The 25,036-nt window shown below is 39.2% G+C and overlaps 1 protein-coding gene across 1 annotated transcript in view; it reads right to left on the reverse strand.

Moving 5' to 3' along the window:
• The window catches only part of abca4a (ATP-binding cassette, sub-family A (ABC1), member 4a), a 110,825-nt gene that overhangs the window by 31,686 nt on the left and 54,103 nt on the right, over window positions 1-25,036 (reverse strand). Inside the window, exons 22-37 of the mRNA XM_036581579.1 lie at window positions 23,057-23,196; window positions 20,909-21,046; window positions 18,971-19,161; window positions 15,277-15,382; window positions 14,091-14,296; window positions 11,278-11,332; window positions 10,477-10,646; window positions 8,821-8,945; window positions 8,633-8,731; window positions 7,710-7,899; window positions 5,184-5,278; window positions 5,060-5,092; window positions 4,862-4,967; window positions 2,412-2,486; window positions 2,139-2,308; window positions 17-194 (exon numbers count right to left, since the gene is read on the reverse strand). Coding sequence (XP_036437472.1) covers window positions 17-194; window positions 2,139-2,308; window positions 2,412-2,486; window positions 4,862-4,967; window positions 5,060-5,092; window positions 5,184-5,278; window positions 7,710-7,899; window positions 8,633-8,731; window positions 8,821-8,945; window positions 10,477-10,646; window positions 11,278-11,332; window positions 14,091-14,296; window positions 15,277-15,382; window positions 18,971-19,161; window positions 20,909-21,046; window positions 23,057-23,196 — 2,077 coding nt within the window. The remainder of the gene's footprint in view (window positions 1-16; window positions 195-2,138; window positions 2,309-2,411; window positions 2,487-4,861; window positions 4,968-5,059; window positions 5,093-5,183; window positions 5,279-7,709; window positions 7,900-8,632; window positions 8,732-8,820; window positions 8,946-10,476; window positions 10,647-11,277; window positions 11,333-14,090; window positions 14,297-15,276; window positions 15,383-18,970; window positions 19,162-20,908; window positions 21,047-23,056; window positions 23,197-25,036) is intronic.

Here is a 25,036-nt window from a genome sequence, read left to right on the forward strand (position 1 = left end):
TAATCTGCACACTGACCATGTCCCAGAGGAAGTTGGCTGTCCAGTAGACCAGCGGACTGACCCCGCTCACAAACTGCAGATGCTTGGCCTGGGTCACCCTCTCCTGGATCAGGTACAGGACAAAACTGGCTGGCACGAAGGACATGGCAAAGATCACGCACATGGCCACCACAGCGTCCACTGAGGTGGTCAGGCTGAGACAGAAAGCAGGGGACGGGAAATAAACACTCAGTTCATGGATAACTGAAGGGGGTGTGACTGCAGGACAAAATGACATTGGGAGAAGATATTAAACCTTAGAAGCCTTAGAGTTATGATGGTTGTGATGCTATGCAGTCAACTGAACAAGTTTGAACATCCCTGGTCAAATTACATGTTTTGCTGATTTTCAAAGTAAAAATATCTACTGAGAAGATTTTTTTCCAATTTTGTCTGCAAATGTTAGTGCACAATTTCTATTATTTGCTGAATTTAACATAACATAAATAAATAAAACATACAAACATAATATAAAATGTGTCATAACTTTTGCCACATTTTATTTTTTTTTTATTCAACATATGTTTTTGACATATTTAAGATGTTAAATTCAGCAAATAAATAGTAATTTTGCATTAAAATGTGCAGAAGTGTGTTCTCTGTAGAGGATGTGATAACCCCTTAAATGCTCAGGGCCCACCAGCAGGCCCAAAGTTGTATTACACACTTCTATAACCTAAGAATAGCTCGACCAGTTTGCATTGAAGTCCCTGTAGTTACTGAAAAATAAGGCTTAGTATGTAAAAACCTGAGATTTTACACTTTTACAAAAATCAACAAAACATAATTTGAGCAGGGTGCCCAAACTTTTGCATATGACTGCATATTTGATTTGCATTACACAATAAACAATTAACATTCTGTATTAGCAGGTTTGCATTCTGACTTTTTTTTGTTAAAAGTCCAAAAATTGCATCATTGTATGCAAACAAAAAAATATTGTTGTATGAAAGACAATAACTTTCAAAATGATCAAATTCAAATTACAAGGAATTTGTGAAATCGTAGAATTTGCACATTCACCAGAAATTCTATGCCTGTTTCAATGAGCTAATTGTAAAATAATTAATAAAGAATTCAAACAATACTGTGTAACAACATAGTCTGGAGTCTGGAGAGGCCATGAGCTGTTGCTATGATTTTCTGGATTGTTATCTCGAGATAAAAAGTTAAATATCTTGTGATCTCAAGATAACAACTTTGTTATCTTGAGATCACAAAATAACTGGCTTGTTATCTCAAGATAACAACCTTCTTATCTTGAGATCACAAGATAATTAACTCATCTCAAAATCACAGCTTTGTTACCTTGAGATTACAAGACAACTAAAATAAAAAAGTTTTATCTCGAAATAACAAGATAACCAACTTTGTTATCTTGAGATAACAAGATAATTAACTCGTCATCTCAAGATAACAATCCAGAAAACTTTAACCACCTCATGGCCTCTCTGGACTTCCGTAACAACATATCGTCACTGTCCAAAGAAAACCATGCGTCTCCATTTTTGTTGATTTTTATTTTTCTACATTATTTTAACACACCAGCTGTTCTTTACATTGTGTGAAAATACCATGATGAATGGACCAATAGAAATGCTCTAAAATGCTCTTGGAATATAATCTCTTTACATTGACTTACACTGAAAGGTACGAGTGTTTTTGCCCTCTCCTGTAAAGTTACTATTTTGGAGATAGTTGTTTTTCTTTTGACAGCGTCGATAAGCTTTTGTCACTGCCGTTGACTGAAACTGCAACAAGAGAATGAACGTTTTTAATGATTTATTCTGAAAATCCAGTCAGGCAGGGCCACGGCATGCTTCAGTGTTTTCTCTCCTCTAAACACCTGTTTGGACGCCTAGACGTCGGGATAATTAGCTGATGAGCTGAATCAGGTGCAAACCAGCATGGAAAACAGCAGAACTGTCAGTGCTGTGTCCCTCCAGGGCTGTAATTTAAGATTCACACCCATTTAAACCTTCCTTCAAAACACATCAATAAAAAGAAACAATATTACCAACAAAAACACTCTATCAATCATCGCCCTAGTCCCTGTGCCCAGACTCGCTCTGTGAATGACTCAGATTTAAGGCACATACACGGTGACCTCGGAGAGCTGCTCTTTGGTGAGGTTGAGCGGGTGATTGATCACGGTGATGCCGTATTCGCTGGGGTTGGCATTGGTGGGAAGGTTGGCTCTGAGGATGGCGTTGTTGGCCACGTTCAGGAAGGCCACCACGGCATGCCAACCTTTATTGTTATACCACACCTTTAAAGGCAGAGAGGTTAAGAATGTTTATGTGCACATGAACAATAAACATCATGACTGACAAGTGATTTATTGTGAGGTTTAGCTACACATTAAAACTTACCTTGACATTATATTCAGTTTCCATATATCTTAGGAACGTACCAATATCCCTGAGAGCGACTTTTAAGTGTTTTCCCTGTAAAAAAAAAATATATATATATATTACAATTAGGTTAAATTAGATTTCTTTACATGTAAAAAAAAGAAAATCATCATATATACACATTTGTACGGCTGGACAAAATAGCACAAAACATCTAATGATAAAGGACTGTAATTCCAATAAAGTCATTTAAATACAATCTAATTAATCATCTTAATCTTGTGTCTTAAATGACAATAAAATTGTCAATCGATCAATCAATCAACCTTTATGTAACTTGGAATACACTGAGGGAGACCCTCATTTACAATGTAGTCGAGTCAAGGCACCTACACCGGTACACGGGGCTTATATTTGACTGGATGACAGTTAACAGTATAGATCGTTAGCAGACGTATGGACTCGAGTCATGAATTTGATGACTTTAGACTCGACTCAAGAAAATCGAGAAAGACTTGTGACTCGTCTTTGACTTCAAGACCAGTGACTTGGACTTTGACTCGGACTTCAGTCATATGACTCAGAAAGACCCAAAGTGAAAGAGACGTGGAGAATCTGACAGCAGACGGCTACACAGTCGGTTACTTTTCATGTGAATGGATTCGTTTCCTGGCGTAAATCTGATATACAGCAGTGTCGTCAGATGTCTGTCACGAGTGAAGCGTTTAGAGCTCAAGTTCACCTCCACAAGCTGGAAACAAGCGAAGCATCAACAGCCCTCAATCAATGCACCCTCAGCACTTAAACTCCTACTGGAGAAACTCACCAGGCGAACTGACCATTTTCCTCATGGTGGCAAAACTAAAGAAACACAGCTCTGTTTGACCACTTCTGCAGGTAAAACTGTTACGGGACGGCAGGGAGGCGGACCCAAGCGCAGAGAGGAAAACCTGTGAGAAAGGGTCTTAACTGAATTTATTGAGGTGATGGAGTGTGAATTTGGTGATTGTGCACGTTGGAGTTGAGGTGGCTCAGAGCCAGGCTCCAACCGCTGATGTACTGATTGGTGGTCCGAGGAGTTACCGCTGCGACACCGGGAAGCACAGGAAAAAACGGGAAAAACACCTCAACGATTGGGAAATAAAAAAGGCTGGAAGCAGCGCTCAAATAAAGGCTGAGATAGAAAGGTGATATAAAAGATAATCAGAAAACAAACAACACTTCCTCTGTGATTCTGAGAGAAAGGAAGACTTTATGTTTCACCTGTTTGCTCTTTGTGGACAAACACCTTTTGTATGGCTTGGAGCCGTTTGTTGCTCAAGTCTTCTTTTGGTTTTTAAATAGTTTTGGGGCAATTTCTCTCTTTTTGTTTTTCCAGCCCTCTTTTCTTTTCTTTCCTTTCCTTTTGGTTTAAATACCCACCTGGGCTAAGTACCGTACCGGTCACCCCTCTACAAAGGTGTGACAAAGGGCTGCTGTTTGCCACAGACTTAAATAGAGGAGTCCACAGATGTGCCAGGTTAGGCCTAATCAGCCCGAGGGCTTCTGGGAATTGGAGTTCCCTGACTTTATGGCACCATGCAGGCTGGGCCCTTACAAAGAACAAGAGAGTGTGTGCTACGGCTGCATGATATGGAATGAGATGTTTGATAAAGGGAAAAATATACTTTACTTTTAATGTAAGTCAATGGAACCAGACGTTTTTTCCACATAATTTTGGGCCAATATTTTGATTCATCGTGAAATTACCTTACAAAATAAAGGGCAACATGCATTTTCAAATTATGTAAAAAAAAAATTGAAAAACGACAAAATGGAGATACGGAGATGGTTTTTTCTAACAGCAGTCATATATATATATATTTTGTTTTCAATATAGGCCTACATCAATGAATAAATATACATTCAATTCCTAAAAAAGCTCATTATGATGATGCAGATTTATTATTATTTATTATTATTATACACACAACAATAAGAGGGAGAACAGTTATCATGTTTGTACAAGCTAGTCTTTCAGGATAGCTGAACGGTTATGTTAGTTGTTCTCCAGAGCACTTGTTGGGCTTTGCTACGTTCCAGCCAGTTGAATTACGTTTAGTCTGGCGCTGCACGTAAGACAATTCGATCCATTCTGTAATCACAGCCACTGTATTATGATAACAGTAAAAATAAGATTCATCAATCAGCACTCACTTTTGGCCAAACTGTCCATTTCCAATAGAGAAATGAAAAAGGGTTGTTGTGTTGAAGCTTGATAAACATAAAACATCTGTGTACAGAATTTTTTAAAATAACCTTGAATCGCAGTAAAATACTCAGCACTAAGATGTCATGATGCACTGAATCATTTCCTAAAGAATCAGATCTACACCCTAAAATATATTCTTTTCCAGAATAATGTCCATCTCCCACGTTCGCCCTCTAACACACAAAACCCCATTCAGACAGACTTATTAGGCACTGACCCCTGTTATGTTAAGCAGCCGTCCCATTTCTTCTGCAGTGTCTTGAATCATTTTGGGGCTCACACCCACGACAGGCAGCCGCCCCCCTACAGAAATGCCTCCGTACCTGTAAGAGCGCAATCAGTGAGACCGCAAACATCACCCACGCTCATTAACCACTAGAGGGGGACATCGCAACACTGTACAAGATGAGAATACCTTTGTTCGTTCACCCAGTACTTGCTCTTCAAACTGAAAGACAAAAGAGGAATACAGGAGTCAGTGTTTAAGGCATTAATCACCTGAGAGGATGTGAACCATGTTTTACAGATAAGAGGTCTACCTTGTTCTGATGAGCGTTGGGTAAGTCTTCACCAGATAGTCCGAAATGTTCCTCCCAGTTAAATCTATTAGTACATCACCAGTAGACTGAATTCTCTGAATAACACACAGACACACACAAACACACACATATATATATATATATAAATCATGTCCATCTCTCATGTTAGCCCTTTAACACACAAAACCCCATTCAAAGAGACTTATTAGACAATGACCCCGTTATGTTAAGCAGCCGTCCCATTTCTTATATATACATGCAGTACATATATATATATATATATATATATATATATATGCCCTGCGATGGACTGGCGACCTGTCCAGGGTGTATCCTGCCTTATATATATATATATATATATATATATATATATATATATATATATATAAAACCTTGTATCTCCAAAATGGTAACTTTACAGAAGGAAAAAACCTACTTTACTGTTAATGTAAGTCAATGGAACCAGACTTTTTTAATTTTGGGTCATTTCTTTTATCATGAAATTTACACACAATGTAAAGAGCAACAGACATTTTAAAATTATGTTAAAAACTGAAAAAACTTTCTTCCGACAGCAGCAATAATATATGTGTGTATATATATATATATACACACATTAAGAGTATATTGATGCCAATATGGTATTAAAAGAATCAGCATCACATCCCATTTACCAAGTTTCGTGGAAACTACTCTACTAATAATAATCAAAACTTGATATCCGAGTACAGCGTATGAAAGTAAAGTGGGCAGAGAGGGGGTGGGCCAAACGCTATGGACACACCTATACCCAAATGCCATATTTCTGAGGAGCTTACACTTGCACAGGCCAGAATTTATGTTTTATTAGTTTTCAGTAAGTTAAACTGAATAATAAACAGTATTGTGTATTAATATGTGCACAAGTGTGTTCTCTGTAGAGGATGTGTAACTTTTTTTACTTAGAAAACACAAACATGTCATTTGACTGGTGCCCAAACTTCTGCACACAAGTTTTATAATAAAATCAATTATTTCTTAGAGGGCTGGCATGGCAGCCTCTGAAACAAATCATATTTAAAATGATGATTTCTCAAATCCCCAAGGCAAAGAGAAAAACAAACAGCCTAAATTTCACACAAAGTAATTTTTGGACCTCATATAATGTCACTGTATAACTGAATGCAGCGCAATTTGTCACACACACACAGTAAATTTGGCCTTGTCACATAAACGACTGGCTGACTGATATATCAGGCCAACATTCATATTCCTTTGAGCACCAACTTTGGCCAAGGAGGACACTCACATAGCCAGTTAATCTTCAAGCACCAGAAGCTTTTAAAATACAGAAGTGACTCATATGATGTGCGACTCCCTCTATACGCCTTGGCTTTGCACCTGAAAGAATGAAACCTGACAATCTAACGCTGATCTTACACCAAGGACTTTTTAAGCGATTTCACAGACAAATAAAATCACGAGGGTCTTGCTAGAGTTGCGTTGCGCTCACATCATCTCGATTGTTTAGTGTGAGGTGGTCAGGGTGGTGGTTATAAGTCAGTCTTTTTCTCATCTTGACGTTGCGATAAAATCAACTGTGGCTCATGTGAATAGTGATGATAGAGAGAGAGAGAGAGAGAGAGAGAGAGAGAGAGAGAGAGAGAGAAGGCAAGGGAGAAAGTGCATGTGTGAGAGCCTGAAATCACTGTAAAAAGGTAAATGTGCTCCAATTTAATACATTAATCATATTAACTTAAATGTAAACTGGCTGTTTAATGTTTCAGGTTCACTCAGCCTGTAACAGCGATGTAAGGAAATAGACTTTAAGAATGGCATTATTGAAGAAGCATCATTTTTTATTCCATTTTTGCATCTGTTTTTTTATTTTGTTTGTTTTTTTATGGTTTAGTTCATAACACCCAGTCAACAGTGCTGAATCACCACGTTGTGTTGAGGTGTGAATCTTCATATTAAATAAAAAAGTAACTGCACATTTTACAGGTTCATTAAAAATTACTGGGTGATGATCTGCCAGAACATGCAATTCTACAGTGAACTGGCCTGAGCGTTCCCAGCCAGCGCGTCTTACTATTTGTACCACTACAGAGTGGAAAAAGAAAAGGGTTTCTTTTTTTTGGACATTTCTACCAGGTGCACGATAGGAAAAAAAATCTCAAAAATCTAGTTGCAGCCTTGCAAAATCACAGTCTGTGACTGAAAACTCTGTGACATTGTCTTTAGATGTGAGAGGGTGTCAGACTTTTCAGAGTCTTTTCAAAGTCTAGTGTACGGTGAGCACAGGACAATATCCTTAGATCACTACCAGAATGAATGCTTTGTGTTTAAAACACACTTCACCTTCCTTAATCTAACCTTCAATGCAGTTTAACTGGCTATAAATCAAGGTAACAGTTCAGCACATCTGCGGGGCGTGGCTCTTACAGGAACAACTTCACAAAACATGCTAGTGTGGCTAACAATGAATAGAAGCTACCATCCACCAATCCACCTGAATTATTCCTTTAACAGTATCGGGGTACAGACCTGTGGTGGGGGCAGCCCCCCTGCTCCCTCAGGGCAAACAGGCAACATGGTGAGTTTGCTGGGAGTGCTGCACTGACAGTCTGGAGACGGCCTGAGCTCCGTCCACTGCGGATCGGCCAACATGTCGATAAGAGCAGGGTTGACCAGGGGCGTCTCCCACTCTGTAGTGATGTTATTGCACGGGTACTCCCTGGGAGGAGGGCAGGACACACATAGGTGGGTGACGAAGGGTCTCAATGAGCCAGAGTGTTCAAAGGTTCATACTCATGTAGTTTTCCTCACTTACAGTTGTACACTCTTAAAAAAGGTTCTTAAAGGGTTCTTTAGTAAAGAAAATGGTTCTATTTAGAATCATGAACACTCAAAGGACCCTTTGTATGATTTAAGGGTTCTTTGCATGGTGAAAGTTTCTTCAGATTGATGGAGAACGTTCTGTAGATGGTTCTATATAGAATCTTTTTTGAAAAGGGTTCTATATAGCACCAAAAAGGGTCCTTCTATCGTTAAAATGTCAAGCTTGTAATAATTTAAGAACCCTTTTGGGTGCTATATAGAAGTGTGTATGCAAAAGTTAAACAGCATGAAATCATTTAGCAAATTTTAGTGACAAGTTCTATTTATTAGTTTAACATACTGGATATATATATATATATATATATATATATATATATATAATGAGCCAGAACTTTTGCACAGGCCACAGTTTATGTATTATGTGTATATGTTCCATAATTTGTTAAATTCATTACGTCATTCGTTTGATTAGGGGCACCCAAATTTTGCATATAACTGTATTTTAATTTTACACATATTTGTCCCCGACAAGACACACTCATACATGTTTTATACCATGTCAGGACGTGGGGTCATGAAGATGTTCCACATGTATTATATATGAAAGACCCTATATGTAACACACATACTTTAGAGGTTCATCCACCATGCAGCGTGTCCCGAATCCAGGCCTGTTTAAAAGCACATCAGCAAAATACTTCATGTCCACCATCTCCATCTGCTCGTTACTGCAAGAGAAAAGAGCAGAAAACATCCTCAAAATGGCTCAGACTGATTAGAGGTTCAGCCGCTGCGATCTTGTGAGCTGTGGACTCACCTGAAGAAAGTAAACTGTCGGCCGTACATCCACGGGCTCAGGGTCAGGCTGGGATACTCTCCAAACGGGGGGACGATGAGGGTGAACATCAGAGAAACCAGAACAAAACTGGCTGGCAGAACAATCTGATTCAGAGAACATAAAACACAAATAAACTCCTCTATGGACTGACTAGAGAACTAGATAACATGAGGACGGTGGGACGAAATCCTCAAAAAGGACAAACTACGTTTTTTGATTTTCTAAGTAAACAAGTTTACACATCTTCTACACTCCTAAAAATGATGGTTCTTCACAAGTTCTTTAGAAAAGAAAATGGATCTATATAGAACCATGAACATTCAAAGAACCCATTGCATGATTAAAGGGTTCTTTGCATCATGATTTTTGAAAAGGGTTCTATGTGAATGTGTTTTATATGGTTCTGTATAGAACTTTTTTGAAAAGGATTCTATGCAGCACCAAAAAGGGTTCTGCTACTGTTATGATGTCAAGCTTGTAACAATAGAAGAACCCTTTTTGGTGCTATATAGAACTCTTCAAAAAAGTGCTATTGGCACATTCTCCATCAATCTGAAAAACCCTTTCACAACGCAAAGAACCCTTAGAACCCTTTCATCATGCAAAGGGTTCTACGGGTGTTCATGGTTCTATGTAGAACCATTTTCTTTACTATGGAACCCTAGAAGAACCATCTTTTTTTGAGTGTGTACAGAGGACACACTTCTGGGCATTTTAATACACGATTACTGTTTATTTGCTGAATTTAACATATTGGGAAAAAACATCTAACAAAAATGTTGCCTGTGCAAAAGTTATGGCATATTGTATAATTTAATGTTTTCCAATCTTTGGATTTTTCCAGTATTCCAGTATATAATTGCAATAATGTTAAACTCATCAAACAAATAGAAACTGTGCACTAATATTTGCAGAAAAACGTCATATGTCAGCGTGTTCTCTGTCGAGGATGAGTTAACTTATTTTCACCTAGAACAGAACATGTCACATGACCAGGGGTGTTTAAACTTTTGGATATGACTGTATAAGATGCACTTATATAGATAACTGTGTGACATACATATAGTGTCAAAAACCACATAAACAAATCTGTGAGATTACTGATAAGGTCGGCCCCCCACTGACCGTATGCCACTACTGGTCCCACCCAGATTATTCTGCATCCAAGGTCTAACTAGTTTGTAATCTCTTCAAACAGATTTTTAATGCACACAGGCTTTTATTTTGGAAAATAAATATTACAAACAACTGCGAGGAAATATTTAATACTCCTAATATAAAACTATTTTGTTGAAAATGTTGTTTCTGACATTGTTGTTCTAGAGAGGTTCCAGCTGCATAACAAACAGGCTTTATTTGTGATTTTAAAGTTATTTACTAAACTAATATGAAAGAAATGAAGGAAGAATAAGTCAATTTAGCTGTGGCTGCAAAACGAGCCCTGAAAAGTGTCATTTGTCTAACACTCTGCTTCAACACCGGCAGGCTGTCTGTAAGATGCTGAGCAAAAAGACAGTGGGCCTCCAGCTTTGCCATCAGCAGACAGATCTCACTATCCTCTTGCTATCTGGGTTCAGTGCTGGCACAGAACGTTAGATAACGGTGGGTGTTAGTGTCAGCGAAAGACCATCTGACCTGGGCGAGGAAATCCTTCCCAGAGCGCGTGGTGTGGTGGAACCGCTTGATGAGCAGAGCAAAGAACTGCTTCACCACCAGAGACACACCTTTCACCTGCCTGGAGCCTTCGCCCCCTCTGCTGGCCGAGCCGTTGGAGAGCGTCTGACCATTAACGCATGCCTTCATGTCTGCTTGTTAACACACCGCACAGAGAATTATCAGGCAAGGCTGTTAAGGCCCAAAGAGAACGACATACTTCAGCCAAAAACACTGTGTTTTAAAAAATGTGGAAAGTATTAAAAGCATTAGCAGCCTTTTCTTCCCAACTTCTACATTCTATACAGCCAGTCTACTGAAGCAGAGCTTCACCCATCAAAGAGCAAGCTGTGACAGTATATCTGTCCAGTTTGAAAGCTGCTTTAAAATATGCCATACTGTAAAAGCACTATCCAATAAAACTGATCTGAACATACAGAGCTACTAAGGCTGTGCTATTCTGTAACAAAGCCCCCTTTGCAGCCCTGCAGACAGCATGTAATTCAGTTGCCCATCTGAAAGCTGGTCAGCATAACGCTACATTAGCCAGTGCCCTGATAAGACTTCTCATCACCTTCTGGTTCCTCAATATTCACAGTCACTGTGGTGTCTCTAAAGACACTGGAGCGAGATTTCTGCTGCAGCGCTTTCAGGTCTGAGGGGTTCAACAGGTCACGACAGGTCACAGACAGCACCACATCACAACACAGAAAACAGAGTCACAGACACAGTCGGCCTGAGGGGGGTTACAAAACGATGAGAGAATGAGACAGAAAATCTCACCAGATACTGATTTTCCATGAGCGGTTTCTCCTTCAGCTGTGACTTTTAGAAAGATCTGCAAAAAGCAGCATTTAGTGTCATCATACATTAGAGTTCTGAGTAATATGTGGATAAGTATTTTATATATTTGAAATACATTTCAAACACATTGCAATCCATGCCGAAAAACATAACACCAAAATGTGTTTCAGAATATTTTACGATATTAACCAAATATATTTTAAAATCAATTTATTTTAATTGTATGTGGAAATATTACACCTAGAAATGTACCATAGAAAAATAAATGTAAGTAAATATGCTTATCAAACGTATGAAAACAGCCCAAATCCTGTCTAACGCACTTCACTGTTCTGATACCTTTTGTAATGAATTTGTATTGCAGTATCTTCATTTTAAATATTAGTAAATGAACCTTTTACATGACAAAAGTGCGTTTTGTAGGATTGATACTCTGAAAATGCAGTTATGATTTGATATCTTGTTTATTTGTTGGACATTGTGTGAGAGTCTCACTGCAGATGCACATGGTTAATGCAAAGTACAATGCAGAACACAGAAGTCAGTACTGTCCATTCAGCTCATGTGTATTTAGTTATATTTGTAACTTTTGAACTACATAAAATTGAAAAACTATAGTAACAAATAAATGCATTTTAAAAATCTATTTAATAAATACATTTTTAGCCTTTTTCATACATTGCAAAAATATAATTAAAAATACATTTTAAAAATACATTTAAAATACATTTTAAAATATATTTAACAAATACATTGTCCAGCCATTTTTTTAGATTGCAAAAATATATTTGATAAATACATCTGGAATATATTTAGAAGTGATGCACCGAAATTCACTTTCTTGGCTACAATTGAAATGCACGACACACTGGGCCAAAAAAAAAAACAAAACCCAAAACCAAAAAAAAGCTGACGATAAATAAAACCAGTTCACATAAACTTAACTTACTGAAATGATTACAGTGAAACGATTTAGATGATTCAAATCCGATGACGTGAAGTTGAGCGACTGATGCTGAAGGGACAGAAAGGTGTTCTGTGGTGTTTGGGTCGGCAGCAAGACTGGCTAACTTAACATTATCTTAGCGAGCACGCTACAGACCCAAACAGGGCCACACACCTCAGTACAGGTTTGATTCTGACTAACCGCTGCTCTGCTGAAACGAGTGTAGATGATAAAAACTATCTGAGAGAGCAAAAGTGGAGTTACTGGTGTTGGAATGACAGAAAACCCAAATTGAACCTGCTCTGTTTGTTTAGGACTGTTGCATTTTGGCTAAGCTAATGGTAACATAAGAGCGCTATATTCCGTACAGTATTTCGGCATGTTTCGCGTTTTAGTAGTTATTGCGGAAATACCCGAAGTCATACACGATTTAATGATTGGTTGGACTCTGCAAAGTCTGCCCAGCAACCAGTATGCACTTTGATTGGTCACATCTGGACCAATACTTTTAAAGAAATAAGAAAAAAAAAAGTCATCTGTGTCTTCGGTTTGTGCCGTCAGTATTCCGCACACCAGCTTCCCCAGAGGGAGCGGTTTTCCCTACAGTGTTTTCCCTGCATTTTATTAGAAGTTTTATGAAATCTAATTGCATAAAAATAGACATTAACTGATTATACTGATTATAAAATTGAATTATTATAAATAATATGTGTAATGAATGATGCTACCATGAAAAAAAAGCCCAGTAAAGTGAGGCAGTGCTGTGAAGCTGCGCAGCTGAAAGGAGTCTGCTGAGGTAAATTAGCTGACGGTGTAAACTTAGATTAACAGCTCAGTACTAAACATACTGTGTTTCATGGTGATGATCCACTGTTTAATAATCGTTTAAGTGTTAAATATGATGTTTAAACGTGTTTAAATGCAGTTTAACTGGCCGTGAAATTTTCCCCACCCCACTCACATTCGCATCCCTGGATTTCCCCACCCGTCATGTTCGTGTGGCGCTGGGGGGGTCGGTCACTATTTGCATAGATTTGATGTCCAAACCCAGCTTAGATGGTCTTTCCAACCGATTTAATGGAAAAAGGGATATATGATCATGTCTCAGATGCATCTTTGACAAATGTCAAGAAAGTGTTTTTTTATTACACAGACAGAAATATTTGCAAGTGTACGGAATACCGTGCTCTTACGTTAGCTCTCTTAGCAGGGCACGCCAAACCTGCCACACACCAGAATGTGCTAAAATGATACTGTTTAAAGGATATCCGAGAGCGCAGTCGAGTGACCAGTGTTAAAGTGAAGGTGTTCTGTGTTGTGTGCAGCTCTTAGCTGACGCTTAGCCGACCTTATGCTTAGTTTTTGAGGTTTTTCCTGGCTCTAATTTCCCCCCTCAGCATAAAAGGTGGGGACTTAGTCAGTAAGGTTAAGGCTCTTTGAGTTATGGACTGCTGTTCTCACCTCTCCTTGTTGCTTTTCTCTTTCTTTCTCTGTTTTGCTGACAGTAGAGCCCTGCTGGTATTAGAGCACCATGTAGCTTACCTGACTGCCGCCAGCTGCCCTGAAGAACCATCCCTTATTCAAGGCATTTTTCTTTTAATTTAGCCTCTTCAGAAATGCTCCCTCTGAAGTCTTTTCCCCCTTTTGAATGGACTTCCCCAAAATTTTTGTCCTTGCTCCTAGTATTCTCCTTCATACTATGTCTAAACATTCCTTGTTTGCACTAGTTCCCACTCCAGACTCCCTTTCTGGTCAGCATTCTGCCCTCTTGCGGGTGCGAGAGCCTCACAGTGTGTATGAGACATCAAAGTTTGGGTGTGTTTTTCTGTGTGTGCGATAGACTGACCTCCTCCAGTGATGTGTCGGACACTCCAAAGCTGCTGAGGCCGATGTCCGCCAGCGTTTCCTCCAGCTCCCTGAAGAGGCTGGCGTAAGCCCGGTGTTTAAAGCCCCGACTGGGCAGCAGGAAGGTCAGCTCCTGCCCCACAGCCTCGACCAGCCTGGCCTCAGGCACATGGTGGTGCACCAGAGTTGTGATGGTGTCCACATCCCCTACACACACACACACATTCATTTTCACCAGTATTCACTCTCTACCTCTGTACTGCAAACACTCAGTATGTTTAGAATATCATATGATGTGTGTTACTGATGTATTCTGAAGAGCTATTAATGGAAAAACAAATTCCCTTTGTTTGTTTGAACTAATGTATGATGTAGTACATAATCATTAGTCCATACAGCCCATATATGGAAACTAAGCTGTGAAACATTTTGAATTCATCATGGTTGTGATGTCACAACCATAAAACCTGCTACCTATTCACTATGAAGTTATGAGTAATGTTGTTCCTGCAGACAATTTGTAGCAGACCTATTGGAATAGAAGATGTGGGGACCATGATTAAACGTTGCCCTGAATGCTGGGAAGAAAATGGATCACGGTAGCTTTCCAAAAGATCCAGACATTCCAAAGGAGCGGCTGAAGTTTTCAGCTTTTTGGCTTTTTTATGGATTATTCTGTACATTTCAGATAGGACTGCCATTTTAACGCGGCGAGCCTCAGGTAACTTGGGTCAAATCAGAAAAGAGGTCATATATCAGTCTTAAAAACACAATAACAAAAACGGCCTGTTTAATTCTATGAGATTAAGAGACAAAAATGATCAAGTAAAAATGGATGATGACTATTTTTGGTACATAAAGCTACATAAAGGTCATAAGTGGATTTCAGGGGTTAACACAAATAAGATTATGCTAATTGTCCCCCACTAGTTTTTCAGTGAAATCAGCAGTTAGAATTAGAATAAACTATCCCTTTAACATCAGTAGAACTGCTACACGAATTTAACAGGCCTAAAATCTACATTTCTCTTAAATTTTATATTTTATTTTAATGTTATATTTGATTTTTGCTTTTTAGTTTTAGGTAGAATTACAGATGATGTAATATTTCCTTCTATGATAATGTTTTCACCGTTCTTATCAGTATATACTCGTAAATAATGTTTTCATATTTCTACGCATCTTACCGTCCATCTGTCGTCCGGTGGCTTTGGGCTGGGTGCAAACGCTGTCTTTATATTCTGTACAGACGGAGCACTTACAGGAGCATTCATCCTTACAATCACACTGGCCCTGTTACACATACATACACAGAAAGGTTATCATAGATTTAGATGGAAAAGATCTTTAAGTGTCTCCAAGACACACACACAGAGGTGGGAACAAGTCACTAAGTTGCAAGTAATAAGTAAGTCTCAAGTCTTCACACTCAAGTCCCAAGTCAATGTAGTTGAGTCTCGATTCAAGAGCAGAGTCAGCACAGGCAAGTCTCAAGTCGAGATGTAGATATACATATATATATATATATATATATATTAGGGGTGCGGGAAAAACTCCATTCTTAGATGCATCGCGATGCGGACATGAACGATTCTGAATCGATTCACAAGTGTCAAAAATCGATTTTCTAAATATTTAATATATACCGTAATGTTGACGGAATGCAAAAGGCGGAACTGGAAGTGGGAAAGTGCAGCGCCCGGACAGTCTGTGGCGGCACATAACAAAAACACTACTGGATGAGCGAGAAATCCGATCGGCTCCCTCTGCATTAAAGCCAGGTTAGGTCAGGAGTCACAACACAAATGATCAGAAGAGTCATTTTGTCCTTTCAACAAAGTCAAACCACCTTGGGAGCCACAACATTTAATGTCCAGTGTGTGTTAATGTCGTAGTATGGGCTAAAAATATAAACGAGAGCGCAGATTTACTTCGCTCTGCTTTAAGCTTCAGCTCTAGCCGCTTTCCTCCCGTCTCTGCCAGAAAACCTTTCTTCAAAACTAGAAGAGTTTCTTGTAAAATGTCTCAGCGTCCGGCTGTTTTATGAGGCTGAGGTCGCTTCTCATTCACCAGCTTCTCGTTCTAATTTTCACCTTAAATTCTGCCTTAGGCGCCGAATGTAACTGCTGCACCATTTAAGGTGGAACGGGAAAATTCGAAAGAGAAGCGAGTTTATTTTCGCAACTTTTTTTAAACTCTCGTTGCAGATTTTTTTTCGTTCGCTACTGGCGAGGCCAGACCTCGGTGCTGTATGACCTGCTGTCTGCTCACTGTTCTCGGTCGTTCAGAACCAGGGCTTTCGCGCTATGCTGCACACTTTGGAGCCGAGATTCAGCGTCCAGTCTCGAAAATACACCTCCCTCTACAACGAGACCAAAAGTTATAAGATCACTAAAGAAACCGGGAAGGATGGCTGTAACGCGCTGCCTGGACACCCATCACCACTGTTTCAGGGCAACAGCGCATTTTATCGCAGATGAGTGGCAGCAGCGTCTCTGAATGAGAGCCTTCTAGTCCACTTGCCACATCACTTCCATTTGATTTATTAATAAAAGATATTTTAGATATTTAAAGCAAAGTATTTGTAATGATCCGTAATGCATTTACAATATGGATCATTACAAATACTTTGCTTTAAAACTACCAAGTCCTCAGACAGTAGGAAGATAGAAATCCTGCATAGAGTAAAAAGATGCATCGATAATCGTTTTATAATCGCATCGCAGCCCTCTGAATCGTAATCGAATCGAATCGTGAGGTGCCTAAAGATTCCCACCCCAATATATATATGTGTGTGTATGTATATATATATATATATATATATATATATATATATATATATATATATATATATATATATATATATATTTGTGCAGATAACCATGACAGGCATGCTGTACACACAAAGAGTAGTGCCATTACACATGAAAATAATTTTAAAAGTGCTACTGAACTTAATTAATAAAAAACTTACAAAGATCATTTTTTATGATTTTTGGGAACACTGGGCGCTGAATGAGGCGCATTGAAAATGTTGACGCTTTGCTTGTTTCCAGCTTATGGGATCGAACTTGAGCTCTAAACGCTTTTCTTGTCTTCCGAAATAAAATAAACCGAGCATAAGCGCAGTAACAGACATCTGACGACGCTGTTTATTCGGTTTACAGCAGGAAATGAATTCGTTCACACGAAAAATAATCGACTGTGTAGAGTCCTGTCTGCAGTCAGATGCCTCTCCACATTTCCTCCACTTTGAGTCTTGAGTCATGAGGATCAAGTCCGAGTCAGAGTCTAAGTCGCTGGTGTTGAAGTCAAAGTCTAGTCCCAAGTCTTACTCGATTTTCTCAAGTCACGTCTAAAGTCATCAAATTCGTGACTCAAGTCTGACTCGAGTCCAAGTCATATGATTTGAGGCCTTACCTCTGCACACACACACAGTAAGTAGCATGCTGGTTGTCAGAAACCCAGCACTCCACAATAGAACGTCTGCACTCGTTTGGGACGAGTGAAAAATTGTGCTGGACAAGATGTTGTGACTTCAACTAGCTGAGTTATGTTACAGATCTGTTTAGGAGATGAGAAACCAGTCTGTCTCTTTAAGAGCTAAACTTCTAGAATTCCCTTGCAGGTTTTGTACAACAAACACTTTATAACTTTTTTTGTCCCTTTTCCCCAAATAAGTGATGTGAAACATCTCAGTAAGTTCATTTGAAGTAGATAATAAATACTCGAGTATTGAGAATGATCAGCATATACCTTGAATCCGTCCGTTTTCCAGCAGAGTAGTCAATTTTACGCATGTGCACAGTGTTTACAAACGGCTAAAAAGTCTGTATCTTCATTAGACCTATCAATGTTCACTAGCACATCATCGCCCCCCACTTTGAGCTCCCCCTTCATGAGGTGTTGGATTGGTTTAGAAATCTCACACTCAGGTTTTGAACAACCCTAATAAGTCTACATTGCCTCCCACATTTAGCCCAAGATTTCTCATTTCTTCTGTCCCCAGACATTCTCATTACAAGATCACATCTGGCCCGAGACTTTTTGTTAAGCTCCCTCAAATTGTCCAGGTGGAGACAGCACATGGGCTCTGCATTTTGCATTGCCATTAAGTTAGTTTATGCTACAAAGCATGTAAGTTAAAGACCGTACAAGCACGCAGCTGCAGTGGGATGTGTTTGTATGTTTTACTCCTTATCTTTTCCTCAAACTGTTTGAATGTGTCCGTGTGGACCACCGCAGGAGAGAAAACAGTGTTTGTAATAACTGTTTCCAATTTTCATTATCATTTTAATTACTTGTTAGGTGTTAGATTTTGACACTTTAGTGTAGAACTATTCAATATTTTGCTTTTTTTATTTATTTATTTACTTATTTTTTGCTTTTTCAGCCACATTTGGTCAAAAATGTTCCTAATTTCAGTGCATCCCCGACAAACAGGCTTGTTTATGTGGTTACTGACACTGCACATACTGTTATCTATAAACACGGGCAAATATATGGACAAAATTCAGGCTTAAAAATGGCTGGTGCTACTGTTTTTAGCTGTGTTATGTATTTTTGTTCATTAGATAACATCTGTACAGTCATACAATGTACGTGTCTAGCCTGTTAAACTACATTAATAGTAAAGGGGAAATTGTGTATAACAAATTATATGAACACTGTTTATTTTAACCCCTTAAAATCTCAGCCTTATTATATAATAAGGCTTAATATTCAGAAACTACAGGGACTTCAATGCAGACTTCACTGGCCATGTAAGGGGATAACCCCAGTTTACTTCACGGGGACTGTGGACACCGTTGGCTAAGTAACATGCACACCCACATAAGTATGGACAGACATAAGCTTATGAGAGAAAAGCAGGGGACTGGCCTCCTTCCTGGTGGACAGTGTGTCGTCCTTCATGCGGCGGACGAGTGTGAGGTAGAATCCAGCCCCCAGCATGCTCTTGAGGAAGAGCGGAGAGCCGCAGCAGTGCAGGCGGCCTTGAGATATTATAGCCACGCGGTCGCTCAGCAGGTCAGCCTCATCCATGTGGTGCGTAGAGAGGATCACAGTACGACCTGCAACCAACAAACATATCGAGTTTTATTATTTCACAAATTCCTACAAACTAGCATTTAATACATAAGTTGTCTTTGTCATGATAAATCAGATAATAGAAATTACCACCTTTACCTTTAATTAGAAATAGATGTTAAACTAAGAACCCTTTCTGTTTCAGGGATAGAAGGGTTTTTATTTTTTTTTTGGCAGCAACAAATGCAAACCATGCTCAAAGAAGGTAGATTTCACAGTGTTCATATGGCGTTCACTGCAAAAATAATATCTTAAATGATATTTTGTCAGCTGAAACAGAGTTGAGGAAGCTGCAGTGTACATGATGGATTCAGTTTATTTACACAAAAAAATAGTTTTAGCACTAGGATTGCGCATTTTAGCGGTTTTTGCTATTCAAGTGTCTAAATATTTAAACGTATGATGACTGTGATTATCACATTCCCAATAAGAAAACCTTGATATTGTTATGAATAAACATGGCCACATTAGAACTCTGAAGGTGCTCCGATAAAACAATAACATTAAATAAAGCACTTAGTATTTAATATCATGAGATTGTGAGCTCGATCCCTGGTGATGCTACAGCCATCAGCAGCTGAGAGTCCAAGAGAGCACAACTGGCCTTGCTACCCCCATAACTCAATGTGATGCCAGCTAGCACAGGAGTCTGATAGCTGACATAAAAAACCTAGCAGTTAGTGTTCTCCTCCAAGCATGTTGAGCTGTCCAACAACACTGTGTTAGCAGCAGTTCAAAATGATCTGGCTTGTGCTAACCTTCGCCCCCTTAGCGCTGGGGGTATTGTGTGATTGGGAGAGTCCTTACCAGTGGGTGGAATTGGATATGAATAAATTGGAAGAGAAAATTCGAGAAAAAGTATCTATCTATCTATATATATATATATATATATATATATATATATATATATATATATATATATGACAGTGGTTTACTTTCACACACTAGGTTTAGACTTTTGAAGCTTAGAACTGCTAGTACTGGTAATGTACCACCTTAAAAAAAAGCCATATCCTGCACTTCATCATATGATTATCATGAACATGCCGCAAATGTCAGTATATAACTGGGTTTGGTGTTGTTAATAGTAGTCTTTGTTTATCAAACCGTACCTCCAACCGTAACGCCAGTTTCTGCTAGCTGGTATATGAGATTTCCATTATATGTTAGCATGAAGTTCGTTTTTTCCCCCCATACTCGGTTCAGTACTACTTGGCTTGAGTCTGCACACTGACTTTTGACAAAACAAGGCTTATAACAGACAGAGGTAAAAGTTTTTACTTTGTATCATGCAGTTTTACAGTGAGTTTAGGATAATAGGGTTAGTGAGGTTAGTTCAGTGTTATTTTGTGACTTTACCGTACATACATGCACTTTGTGACTGAAACTATGCATGTATTCCTGAGACTGAGCAATTTTACCTTCTCCAAGTTGGCTGGAATATAAATTTTCACCATTTTGAAGGAGAAAAAGTTCTCTGTTTGCTCCTCCTTCTGCTGTGCTGTGGCTTCTCCACTCAGAGAAGGGAATGTATCATGTGATGTGTGTTAGTGTGACAGTGTAGTGGGAGCTTGTGAAAGTAACTCTGATCCACATACCTAAAAAATATCTGCTGAAACTGTAACTTGTCTGACTAAAATGCAATAACAATATTTCAAAGGGTCCATAATAACATTATTGTGCATATTTAATATTGCGATGTATCAAATTTCTGAATACTGGTACATGAACCTGGGCGGTATTTGAGCAGCAGGTCCCAGATGGAGCGTCTGGAATACGGATCCACCCCTGAAGTCGGCTCGTCCAGGAAAACCACTTTAGCTCCACCCACAAATGCCATGGCAACAGACAGCTTCCTCTGCAGCCCTCCTGTATGGTGTTACATTGTAAACAAAGCACAGATTATATTAGGTGTTGTTACAGGCTTGACACTGTAACCACAGCAGAATGCTATATAGAACCATAAACACTCAACTTTTTGCATGAAAGGATCTTCAGACTGATGGAAAATGTGCTATAGATGGTTCTATGTAGCACCTTTTTGAAAAGCGTTCTTGTTTACAAAAAGGTGCTATATAGAACCATTTACAGCACATTCTCCATCAATTTGAGGAAACCTTTCATGATGCAAAGAACCTTTTAATCATGAAAAAGGTTCATTGGGTGTTCATGGTTCTATTTAGCACCAAAAAGGTTCTGCTACAGTTATGATGTCAAGCCTGTAACAGTAGAAGAACCCTTTTTTGTGCTATAGCACCTTTTTGAAAGGGTTCTATATATAGAGCCATCTACAGCACATTCTCCATCAATCTGAAGAACTCTTTCACCATGCAAAGAACTCTTTAATCATGCAAAGGGTTCTTTGAGTGTTCATGGTTCTACATAGAACCATTTTCTTTACTAAAGAACCCTTTAAGAACCTTATGATTCATATTCTGCTTCTGTATAATAGACACTGTAGTCTAAACTGAGACTGAACTGAGTTTGAACTGAGACGGAACCGATGAAGGCTAACACCCAAACACGATGAGAGATTCGTCCACAGCCATGTCATAATAAAGGTACACAACTAAAATGATGGTTCTTCAAAGGTTCTTTAATAAACCATTTGCATGCTGAGTCATAATGTGTTGTATACACCAATCAGGCATAACATTCTGACCACCTCCTTGTTTCTACGCTCATTGTCCATTTTATCAGCTCCACTTACTACATAGGTGCACTTTGTAGTTCTACAGTTACAGACTGTAGTCCATCTGTTTCTCTGATACTTTGTTAGCCCCCTTTTACCCTGTTCTTCAGTGGTCAGGACCCCCATGGACCCTCACAGAGCAGGTACTATTTGGGTGGTGGATCATTCTCAGCACTGCAGTAACACTGACGTGGTGGTGGTGTGTTAGTGTGTGTTGTGCTGGTCTGAGTGGATCAGACACAGCAGTGCTGCTGGAGTTTTTAAACACCTCAGTGTCACTGCTGGATTGAGAATAGTCCACCAACCAAAAATATCCAGCCGACAGCGTCCTGTGGTGCAGCGTCCTGTGACCACTGATGAAGGACTAGAGGATGACCAACACAAACTGTGCAGCAGCAGATGAGCTATCATCTCTGACTTTACATCTACAAGGTGGACTGACAAGGTAGGAGTGTCTAATAGAGTGGACAATGAGTGGACACAGTGTTTAAAAACTCCAGCAGCACTGTTGTTTCTGATCCACTCAGACCAGCGCAACACACACTAACACCCCACCACCACGTCAGTGTTACTGCAGTGCTGAGAATGATCCACCACCCAAATAGTACCTGCTCTGTGAGGGTCCATGGGGGTCCTGACCACTGAAGAACGGGGTACAAGGGGGCTAACAAAGTATCAGAGAAACAGATGGACTACAGTCTGTAACTGTAGAACTACAAAGTGCACCTATATAGTAAGTGGAGCTGATAAAATGGACAGTGAGCGTAGAAACAAGGAGGTGGTCATAATGTTATGCCTGATCGATGTATGGTTCTTGAAAGAATCTTTTTGAAAATGGTTCTATATAGCACCCAAAAGGGTTCTGCTATTGATGATTGATAATGATGTCAAGCTTGTAACAATAGGAGAACCATATACAACACATTCTGCATCAATCTGAATCATTTTACCATGCAAAGAACCGTTTAAGCGTGAAATGGTTCTATACAGAGCTCATGGTTCTAAATAGAACAATTTCCTTTACTAAAGGACCTTCTTTAGTAAAGCTGTGTTTTTTATTCAGTGCCCTGGAGATTCACTGGGTTTGAACTGACACTGAACTGATACTGATGTGTTATGATCTCTTAATATTATCCAGATATAAAAAATCTCCACCCTCTAATGTATGTGATGCTTAGCTGTCACACCTGAGAGGTTCTGGGTCTGTTCGTTTCTCTTGTGTGGTAAGCCAAAGTCTTCCAGCATGTTCTCCACCTCCTGCTGAGCCTCGGCTAGCGGCCGACCCTTCAGCAGAGAGTAGAACAGGATGTGCTCAGCTACCGTCATGCTGCATGAGAAAGTGCAGACAGAGGACACACAGCAAGTTAGACTAATGCAGAGAGTGTCCTAAAAGTGCTGAAGCACAAAAAGCACCACTAGATAACCATAAAATGAATATTACTTTGAACAGATTTTCTAAGATAATCCTTCCTGTGCTAAAACACATTAGTATCAGGATTGTGTAGTAAAGGACTGCAGTGTAAATAGTGTAATAAGGAAGTTTTTTGATATTTCTTTGTATGATATCCCTGAAAATGTATATCCACGTTGCTTGTTGTCACATTCTACTGTGGTGCTTGAAAGTTTGTGAACCCTTTTGAATTTTCTAGATTTTCGCATAAATTTGACCAAAACTTCATCAGATTGTCACACAGATGCAGCAAAACAGGCCCAAACCATGATACTACCACCACCATCTTTCACAAATGGAATAAGAGTATTATGCTGGAATGCAGTGTGTTCCTTTCTCCAAATTTAGTGCTTCCCATTTAAACCAAAAACATCTATTTTGCTCTCATCCATCCACAAAACATTGTTCCAATAGCCTTCTGGCTTGTCCATGTGATCTTCAGCAAACTGCAGATGGACAGCAATGTTCTTTTTGGAGAGCAGCGGCTTTCTCCTCACAACCCTGCCCTGTACACCATTGTTGTTGAGAGTTCTCCTGAGGGTGGACTCATGAACATTAACATTAGCCGCTGTGAGACAGGCCTTTAGTTGCTTAGAGGTTACCCTGGGTTCCTTTGTGACCTCGCAAACATGTCTATGTTACATGTCTTGCTCTTAGTGTGATCTCTGTTGGTCGACCACTCCTGTGTAACAGGAGTGTAACATGGTCTTGGATTTCCTCTATTTGAATCTGTCTGACTGTGATTGGTGGAGTCCAAACTCTTTAGAGACAGCTTTGTAACCTTTTCCAGCCTGAAGAGCATCAACAGCTCTTCTTCTGAGGTCCTCAGAAATGTCCTTTGTGCCATGATGCACTTCTACAAACACATGGTGTGAAGATCAGACTGTGGTAGATCCCTGTTCTTTAAATACAACAGGGTGGTCACTCACACCTGATCGCCATCCCATTGATCGAAAACATCTGACTAATTTCACCTTCAAATTATTTGCTAATCTTAAAGGTTCATTTACTTTGGCCACTCACAGATTTGTAATATTGGATCATTTCGCTCAATAAATAAACAACCAAATCTAATATTTTTAGTCTCATTTCTTTAATTTGGTTGATCTATTATTAGGACTGATTAAATCTGATTAAGTTTTAGGTCATATTTATGCAGAAATATAGAAAATTCTAAAGAGTTCACAAACTTTTAAGCACCACTGTAAACGTTCTTAATTTAATGTTTTAGATGATGATGACAACGACAATGATTATGACACTAATTTTTTATTTTGGTGTGTTTTCTTTCGCGCTAACTGACCTTGTTGTAGGGTATAGCTGTAAAGCCTAAAGCCTAAATCACAACCGTCAGAGAACTCTGTATATTTCTGTGTTTTCTAAAACACCGGATTCAGCTTATTTCAAGGACCTTGATAAATACCTGATGATATAGCTGAATCAGTTCTGTTAAAGCAGGGAAAATAGCTGCTGAAAATGTTTTTAAACAGATGTTTGCATGTATCCTAGGAATTCAGCCACGTGATTTTTCTGTTGTGGCCGCCATATTTGGGACTAGATTCCTGGCTTTGCTGCTCTGCACGAACGTAACTAGAGGTGAAAGATGGCTAAAATGACTTTCCTTACTTTGGAAGAGAAAAAACAAGTTTTCTCTACAAAGTGAACAAAACAGGCTGCGAATCTTATACAGTTTCCCCTGAACTCCTGGTCCCACTTA

The sequence above is a fragment of the Colossoma macropomum genome, unplaced genomic scaffold, assembly GCF_904425465.1.
Source record: "Colossoma macropomum unplaced genomic scaffold, Colossoma_macropomum, whole genome shotgun sequence".
Taxonomy (NCBI): Eukaryota; Metazoa; Chordata; class Actinopteri; order Characiformes; family Serrasalmidae; genus Colossoma; species Colossoma macropomum.